At 39.7% G+C, this 8,715-nt stretch overlaps 3 protein-coding genes across 3 annotated transcripts; 1 reads left to right on the forward strand and 2 right to left on the reverse strand.

Annotated features, from left to right (window-relative positions):
- Nucleotides 1-6: 6 nt before the first annotated feature.
- LOC116378115 (glycine N-acyltransferase-like protein 3) lies at nt 7-3,545 on the reverse strand. Its single transcript, XM_031839932.1, has 5 exons — nt 2,538-3,545; nt 2,346-2,453; nt 2,139-2,259; nt 1,017-1,149; nt 7-896 (listed from the first exon to the last, which is right to left on the reverse strand). Exons 1-5 carry the CDS (start codon nt 2,610-2,612, stop codon nt 497-499), a joined length of 837 nt encoding a protein of 278 aa, XP_031695792.1. The 5' UTR covers nt 2,613-3,545; the 3' UTR covers nt 7-496.
- Nucleotides 3,546-3,651: 106 nt separating this feature from the next.
- LOC116378117 (cystatin-like) lies at nt 3,652-7,596 on the reverse strand. Its single transcript, XM_031839934.1, has 3 exons — nt 7,259-7,596; nt 4,563-4,673; nt 3,652-4,112 (listed from the first exon to the last, which is right to left on the reverse strand). Exons 1-3 carry the CDS (start codon nt 7,460-7,462, stop codon nt 4,038-4,040), a joined length of 390 nt encoding a protein of 129 aa, XP_031695794.1. The 5' UTR covers nt 7,463-7,596; the 3' UTR covers nt 3,652-4,037.
- LOC116378116 (epoxide hydrolase 1-like) lies at nt 7,319-8,709 on the forward strand (the record flags this gene model as incomplete). Its single annotated transcript, XM_031839933.1, has 5 exons — nt 7,319-7,740; nt 7,838-7,906; nt 8,012-8,225; nt 8,326-8,506; nt 8,623-8,709. Coding segments are annotated over exons 2-5 (505 nt in total), but the record flags the coding sequence as incomplete, so codon positions are not given.
- Between the last annotated feature and the right edge of the window lie 6 nt (nt 8,710-8,715).

Below are 8,715 nucleotides of genomic sequence, written 5' to 3' on the forward strand. Positions count from 1 at the left end.
AAGTTCTGTCCTTGACCCTGAACTAAATTGTCACTGAGAACACTGCAGCTTAGACAGTAATGTGAAAAGAAAAACATACTCTCTTTGAAACATGAAAAATGTATGAAATTTGGGGATTTTTATTTTGGGGAACCATATTAATTGCACTGGCCTGCATACAATTAGACAGCCTCTATAGAGGATGTACGAACATCATCTGATGATTATTTAGTGCTGACAGAGAGCAAAGAATGAATCAAGGGTTTGGTTTACTTCGGAGCTCTCCTCCAAACTCCTGAACCTATTATGAAAAGCTGACATTGTTATTGTTTGTTTGTGTCAGTTAATGCCTCTTTCACATACACCACCATTATAACAGTCCAGGTTTTGATTCAATGCTTTTTGGAGAGCCGATATAATGTGTAAACATAACATTTTAATCACATTTTCATTCACTAAAACGTTTCGTTTACCTGATAACGTGTCAGCTGTACATTCAATCATAAAAGCTTCAAAATCAAAAGTTGAACTCAAACCATGCTGCCCTGTATGAGGGGTCCTCAATGAAGCCAAGGTTTTTAAAGAGCTTGTAGGAGACCATGTTGTCCTCCTTTATGAAGCAGTACACTGGGTAGCCCTCGGTGTGGAGTCTCCTGGCCATGGTGCTGACCAGGACTTTGGCGTAACCTCTCCCTCTGTGCTCTGGCAGAGTGTACAATATGCCCAACGCACAGTAATCGTACACCAGAACCCAGGACACGGGCTGACCCTGGCCGTCAGTGATGCAGCATGAAGGGAAGTTGCTGATGAGGTTTTTAATGTTTATGTAACCCAGCTTGTTCCCTCCGAACTTCGAGGTTTTATTCACCAATTCAACGTGGGAGAGGTTAAGAGATGAAATCCTTGATTCAAGCTCACTGTGTAGAGAATCAGATAATGACAACCAATGAAACAGTAATATTTTACTATTCACTGATGTTGATATAAGCTAAATATGCACATATATTCATAAAAGTACATTTTAATGATCTGACTACCTGTCAGCTGCTGGTGTGGGCAGATGACTGCTGTCTGGCAAATACAGAAGATGCACCAAAGCATAGACTTTGTTGTTGACTTCTCTGTCAGAAGACACTTCTTTGAGCATGGTCTCATGGGAAACATCAAATCCTGGAGGACAAAAATGATTTACATGCTTATTGCCATTCAGTTATTCTTCTAAGAGGTTACAACAGTCGTGAAGGAAATATTCACCTCCTTTACTCATAAATAGAAATACCACAATGTCAAAATACTCCATTGCAATTTAAAGTCCTGCATTATCTAAATGTAGTACTCAATGCAGAAATGTTACATGGATACTCAACAGTGATGCATTAATGTGTCATAGTAATAATGCATATTTTATAAGCTTGCCAAACTGTTTCCGGCGTAAAATTGTATTTGTGAAGTAACCAGGCCTACAGCTGTCAAAAAATATACATGTAAGTAAATGTAGTGGCCATTTGTCGGCTAAATCAAACTTAAACAAATAATAATCAAACGCCACTGATGCACCGTGGTCGGTATTTTTACGCAGCCAGAAGAGAGTGAAATGTCCAAGCAGGATTCCGTTTTTTGTATTTATCAAATAAAGCAAACAAAACAAACAAACAAACTAACTTAAAGAACAAAGAAAACTCCTGTCGTGCTGTCTCTCCTGTCATGTGCTATGCTGCTGGTAAAAACTATACGCCCACCCCGGTGCATGCTGGTCCCATCTGTCTACTCCTATATATATAGCAACAGGTGCCCACAGTAATGACCCAAAAAACAATATAACTAAACAAATTACTATTAAAGAAAAAAATAATCTTAATATATCAAACATCTACAATAATTAAACAATACGACTTATAAATGAAATAACAAAATACATTATCAAATAAATAGCTCCAACAGTAAAGAAAAGGTACTATCTAATTGTAATGGAATTGAAGTATAAAGTGGCAATGAAATGTCAGTACTCAAACAAAGTACCATTATCTAAAACTGAAACCAAGTACTTGAGTAAATGTACTTAACGGTAACTTAGTTACACTACACCACTGAGTTACACTGCCACAAGTAACCTGTGGCCCGTCCAATGATAAACACTGTCTGCAGTGACCTTAACTCACCACCAATTAAAAAATACGTGCTCCAGTCAATTGCATTCTCTTCTGTCAGCATTTTCCTTAAAATCTGGTCATCCATGCTGAAGTAGGTCACCTTTTTCATGAACTCCAGGGTGAGCTTGTTCTGTGAAATAAACGACAGGTTCAGCAATCAAGTGGCCTCCAGAAACACGACGTATGTACAATGTTTCCAATGGTATGTGACCTCACCTTGGGGTCAGGTCGACAAATGATAACCTTAAAATCAGGCCACGTATCAACGATGACCTCCAGTGTGCTTGGTTTCTTCCTGTTAATCCCAAATATGAAGCCGTACACCTGCACGCACGAAACGTTTAGAGCGACAACGTCAAGACACTGCGATTACATGACGTAATGAGGAACGTGTTTGCAGCCGTGTACCTTAAAGCTCTTGGGGAAGTGTTTTAGCAGAACTCCTTCAGCGATCTGTAGTTCGTCTTTGTTTAAGATCTTCATGTTTGGGGAGTGGAGCTTCTTCACTGATGCAGTTTAATCTGGCCGTCTGTTTAAACTGCTCTGTTCAAACATAAATGTTCCCAGCCTTTATAAATCATTGACAGTCTACTTTTTCTGCCTTTTCTTCTTTTTCTTCTTCTTTTTCTTCTTCTCTCAGTTTCTTGGCGGACTGCAAACCAACGTGTAAGGTGCATGCCGCCACCTACTGTACCGGAGTGTGTAACATCTTGCCTTTATGACAGTCATCATTTAAACACAATAATAATGTTATTTATCAATAAAATAAAAAACAAACAAACAAAACTTTATATGGAAGTTATATTCTGGAAAATAAACCCGTTCCATTCAATAAATTAAATAAAGCCCTTTTAATTTATCTTTCAATATACCTAAGGGTGAACTCTTGTTCTTTTTCGTTGTTTGTACGCATTTCGGACAGCAATAGCAAACTATTATTTGAAACGTGAGGTTTTTAAATGCAGACTTTATTCCACATTCACCCGGTCAAAGTCAATCAAATAAAGTATGTACTAGAACACCTTTTGATTCATTCAGTTTGATTTGAAGTGCTCTTACTGAGAAGTGTGGGGGATGTTCTGTAGAAGACATTAGCTGCTGAGTAATGCGTCCCCTTTTTATTTCAGTTTAGTCTATATGTTGTTAATAAATGTATGAACATATCTGCTGAAATTCCTCAGACCAGGTGTTAAATGTATAAATCCTCACTGTTCCCTCAAAACAGCCTGAAATATCAGCTGGCAACATTGTTTGATACTAAAGTGTATGTAAAGAAACTTAATTGGTGGATGCATTATGTGGCAATAGTGATATTTGACCCCCCAGCATTTGTATCTCCTCCATCCTCAGACCAGGTCAGTGATGGATGTATGAAAGCCCAACAGACCAATATATGTGCTGTAAAACCATTCGACTCCAAGATCAAGGGATGAATGCAATATTAAGCCTCAGGAGCTTTTACCTCAAAGGAATATGTATAACGTCTTCAAACTGTTCAACACAATAATAGTAATTCCATAGATAGCACTGTATAGTGTATTTGGGATAAGAAAACTGTTAAACAAGTAAATGAAAGACCCAACAGGACTGAAGAACTTGGCATGAGCATGAACCAGAACAACAAAACACACATGTAGCCTTAACATAACTAAACATTTTTTAGACGAAGTAAACAAGACAAAGAAATAAATAAAAACACATTGGAAATAAATAACTATAGTAATAACTTCAGGTAACACCTTAAAACTGCCCGCCCCATCATATAGGACTTTGGCTAGTGCACAGAGGGCAAAGCGAAACTTATAGAATACCAGACATTTAAATGATTTCTATTTGACAGGAAAATGCATATTGCTCTATTTGAAGGTTATTCTGCAAACAATGAAGATTTCCCACGTAGTTCTCTTTCTAGCAAGTCTCGTTCAACAATCTGATGTCATTCAGCCATGGGCGGCTCCACACGGTGAATGTGCACAGGTAAGGCTGAGGAAGAAACGTTTACACACATTATATATACACACACACACACCATGAATAAAACATATAGCGTTTAGTCTTTGAGATTATCATAGTCAAAGATCAACATTTAGTTTTTCAGGAGCAGATTCATTTAATTTATCAAATATTTTCGTCTTTCGATGGTGTAGTAGGCTAATGTTCAAATTACAGTCGGCCTATATGTTAAAGTTAGTCATAAGGTTAAATATGACGCTACTAATTCCGACTTCTCTCTGTGGTAACAGCAACAAACATAGCTGGATGGTTCAAAGAGGGGAAGTATAGAATCGTTTCACAATCGGATAGTGTGGTCTACTGTTGAAGGGAGAAGTATACTGTATGACATTTAAAAATTGTGTCTAATAACTCCCAAAAGCAAAAATGGGGGGGGGGATTTTCATCCAGAGGCTGAGGTTGTAGCTTAAAAGTCATTACCTGAGCCTGTGCTGGGTCTTCGTGGATGGCACACACATCATTTGCACCGTCTTTCCTGCAGGGGGTCTTTGCCATTCTCACCGTTATTACGTACTTCAAACCAGCCACCACCTGTAAGGTGAAGTGGGTGGGTGATGGAAATACAGATTCCGGTAAACCTTAATGCTAAAGCAGTTTAGCGTACAGCAGATTTCAGGTCTACCAGCCATTACATTTCAGACAAGTTAAAATGAACTCATGCCCCAAAAGACATTTCAATATTAGCTTATCATGTCAAATACCAATGAAGTTCATGCAAATGATATGGTGCAGCCACATGTATTCCCCTCTTTGGAGTTTCAAGAAGAGCACACAACTACTGTAAATTATTTTGAATTACCTGCAGTATTTTTTTTAAAAATAAATGTGTACAAAACCCACTGGTTTCCAGTTCTTTTATGTATTTTATAAAGCCTGTGCGGACCTGAAGCTGCCTCGAATTGTTGTAGGTCGCTACAACAAACTTCCCAATTGACAGGGCAGGATAGGACTTATTTGGATTATGGTGTTTGTAGGCTATTCAGTGGGACAGACATGTTAGGCTCGTTCCAGGAGATGAGTTGTGCCTCTCCTGGAAAGTGGAGAGCAGGCGGTAGCAGCCGGGGGCTTTGACAAAAAACTGCTGTCAAATCAGACAGTTTTCAGCTGCCTTCAAGGAATAAACAGGAAGTGACAGAAACAGTTACTTCCAGTTAGATCCGACCTGAAGGCTTGTAAATTACAGACCTTGTTCGGATTTATTCACGTGTGTTTGTAAATATATATTTATGTGGAAAGTGGCTTGTATCTGCATTGTATTCTATCCTTTGTTCTTTTTATGTCTGCCTGTGAAACAGTTTGCTTTTTGTTTTAATATGCGTTGTATAAATGAGCTTTATTATTATCCACCACACAACATATGTTCTTAGATTAAACCATTGCACAAGATGAGACTAATAGCCATCAATTGAGCATTCAATATTACAATTACACAAAAAAAAATAAAAAAAAAAATAGGATTTTCTACAAAACGTGGTGTTTGTTGTCAAATCTAAGAGCCATCAGCTCTTTGATCAGCCAACAGCCAGGCGTTTACCATCATGCCCTGGGTCATGCAGTCGGTGGAGTGCAAGGCCCAATCGCAATCTCCACACTCACGGAATTACGGATTTTGAGGCGCACTCCGGCAAAGTCCGTGAGGGTTTAGCACTGTCTCACTGTCTAAATCGTTGAGTGTTTGAGGGCTCTCTCACAGACATTTTAACCCCTTGATGAACACTTTCCATAAGACACCATTAGATGGAGACTTTGCACAAGGGAATTACCCACAATTCATTGCAATGTGACGTTAAACACCGGGTAACCAGTTGAAGCATGGAGATGTAAAAAAAGGTAAACAAAGAGGACGGCACATGTGTGTTCAGCCTATCATATTAAATGTACACAAACATTACGGATTAAAGATGGAACATAAAAAACCCCACATGAAATAAGGATATTTATTTATTCATCAAATATTTCATTTTGTCATTGAAGCTGTTTTGACAAAAACGAGTAAATGGATTATTTTAAATTACCTCCCATCTTGTGAGGAAAGAGCCTGGAAGACGTTCAAATCAGGGAGTAAATAGTATAAAAATAAATACCCACAATTGTACAACATGTTGCAGCAAAGTCCTGTCCCGTTCATATTTAAGGCCTCACATGAGCGTCGAAAATCTTTGTTTACCTTTTTCTTTACGTCTCCATGCGTCCACTGGTTACCCCCTGTTTAGCGTCACATTGCAATGATTTGTGGGTAATTCCCTTGTGCAAAGTCAGCATCTAATGCTGATTTACGGAAAGGGTTCATAAAGGGCTCAAAATGTCTGCCAGAGAGCGCTCAAGCGCTCGATGATTTGACAGTGGGACAGCCCTAAACCCTCACGGACTTTGCGGGAGCGCGCCTCAAAATCCGTGAGTCCGTAAAGGTGGAGGTTGAGATTGGGCCGAATAGTATTGGGGGGCGAAGTCCCTCCCCTTCCGGTGCCCCCATGAGATTTTGGAAAACATATGTACGATAGTCAACGGCATGAGACAAATATGATTTTTTTTATTCCATTTGAATTATGCCATGAATTGCACATATGTTTGTCAATCTAAAAGATAATTTTGCACATCAACAAAGACTCAGTTTGTCGGAGTAACATTTAGTTTTGTGTGAAACTGCTCAGTGAACTACTCTCGTCTTGCACAGCTACAGTATATAGGTGACTTTATGTTCCACGCAAACATTTAACGTTATCATACCTGATGTATTTCATACAGTGATTATTTTTAATAAATAACGAAGTTAAATAACGAGCGAGACCCGTTTGTATTAGAGACAGCTGACGTCACACTTTGAGTTTGTAGTCTTTCTAATTATGTATTTTCACACTCTTATACGTCAACAGTAATTCAACTTGCAAAATTATCTTTTAAATTGACAAACGTCATATGTGTAATTCATGCCCAATTTAAACGGGATTAAAACATTTGTCTCTCTCGTTGATTACCGTATATATAGTATTTAAAATGGACACTTTTTGGTATCACACTGCGGCCTACACGTAGACTAAACTGGACGTTCTTGCTATCACAAAGCATGTGAAATAAAGTTTGTAGAGCTTCCCAGATCCAAATGAAACGTTACTAACCTGACTCTGAGCCTTGACCACTTCTGCCACTTGGCTGAGGTACATATCGTTGCTGCCTCTGTTGTGTTGGACGACAGCAAAGTTGAGGGCATTACGCGCGCCTTCGTCATTCGGATCTAAATCTCGAAAACCCCCTACCATCGAGGCTCCTGACCCGACGGTGAAAACCGCTACCAGAACAGGGAGGACAATCTTCCACAACATGTTTGTGTCACTACGCTCTCAACGCTAATAATAAAACAACAACGGCTCGACGTCGCCTCCCTGTTATATAAAGAACGACGTCACGGCTGTTGCAGTGGCACATCTCGCGGCCAATCACACCATTGTGTTCGCGCTCCTCACAGACACTTCAGGACTTCGGTTCAGCAGGAAGTTGGCGGTGTATTTGTTTTGCACACCGCTGAATCCCGTCGTAGCCGCTCTGATTTGTAGACTTTCCAATATTTTCGGAAGGTACACCTGAAAAGGAGACAAACAAGGTATGTTGAAACGCATGTGGTCGAATTTGAACGTGCTTGTAACTTTAGAAGCGCGGTGCAGATAATGAATTTTTTTTTTACCTCTGTCCTTGTGTAGGTCTAAAAAAACCCACCTGTGCGCGCTCACCTTTTGGAATTGCACAATGCAGAGACTGCATCTTTTGAAGTAAGTAGGTTTTACGACTCAGATTTGAAATATACATATTTTAAACTATCTCAAGGCCGTAGGGATCTCCAATGAATATTTCTCATATTTTCACAAATTTTTCAGGGGAGCTTTCTGTGGCTTGAATGCCTTCCAACAGCAGCTCCTGATTGGCTCAGCTGTGGCAGCAGGGGGTATACTTTTGCACATGGTGCTAAAGAGAAGACAAGTCAAAAGTATTCCTCTTGGTGAAGGCTGGTGGGGAGCAGGAAACAAGCCACTGTCAGAGGATGATAAAATCTATCCCTTCAAAGTGCAAACCTCAGATGAAGAGATTGCGGTACTTTTGAGCTGTTCATTTAAAGTGTTTCAACACCAGTTGTCAAATTTGAAATACCAATAATGAGACATTAACATGTTTGTGTGGTCTTATTCAACAGGACCTTCATGAGCGCATTGACAGAACCCGCTACACCGATCCTTTAGAAGACAGCTGCTTCCAGTATGGCTTCAATTCCACGTATCTCAAGACAGTGGTTTCCTATTGGAGACACACGTTTGACTGGAAAAAGCAGGTGGAAGTACTTAACCAGTATCCACACTTCAAAACTAAAATAGAAGGTACACACAGCCTGAGCTGAAGCTACAGGGTTTGCTTTAGAGTAATTATTTGGCCAAAAATCTGTCCACACGCTACTTTCTTTTCTCTTCACACCAATGCTTTTGCATCACTGCAGGATTGGATGTGCACTATGTCCACGTGCGACCACCACACCGTGAGAATCAGAAGGTTGTGCCTCTGATGCTGGTTCACGGCTGGCCTGGCTCCT

This window comes from Anarrhichthys ocellatus, unplaced genomic scaffold (assembly GCF_004355925.1).
Source record: "Anarrhichthys ocellatus isolate YVR2014 unplaced genomic scaffold, GSC_Weel_1.0 scaffold2079, whole genome shotgun sequence".
In the NCBI taxonomy this organism is placed as follows: domain Eukaryota; kingdom Metazoa; phylum Chordata; class Actinopteri; order Perciformes; family Anarhichadidae; genus Anarrhichthys; species Anarrhichthys ocellatus.

Bases quoted from the DNA above. Each gene is read 5' to 3' on its own strand.
- LOC116378117 (XM_031839934.1), bottom strand. From the start codon at position 7,462: ATGTTGTGGAAGATTGTCCTCCCTGTTCTGGTAGCGGTTTTCACCGTC. The intron at 4,674-7,258 runs GTTAGTAACGTT...TTCACCTTACAG, and splicing joins TGGTCAAGGCTCAGAGTCAG to GTGGTGGCTGGTTTGAAGTA. The intron at 4,113-4,562 runs GTAATGACTTTT...TTTCTTCCTCAG, and splicing joins AAGACCCAGCACAGGCTCAG to CCTTACCTGTGCACATTCAC.
- LOC116378115 (XM_031839932.1), bottom strand. From the start codon at position 2,612: ATGAAGATCTTAAACAAAGACGAACTACAGATCGCTGAAGGAGTTCTG. The intron at 2,260-2,345 runs GTGAGGTCACAT...TTTATTTCACAG, and splicing joins TTTGTCGACCTGACCCCAAG to AACAAGCTCACCCTGGAGTT. The intron at 1,150-2,138 runs GTGAGTTAAGGT...TTTGTCCTCCAG, and splicing joins CACGTATTTTTTAATTGGTG to GATTTGATGTTTCCCATGAG.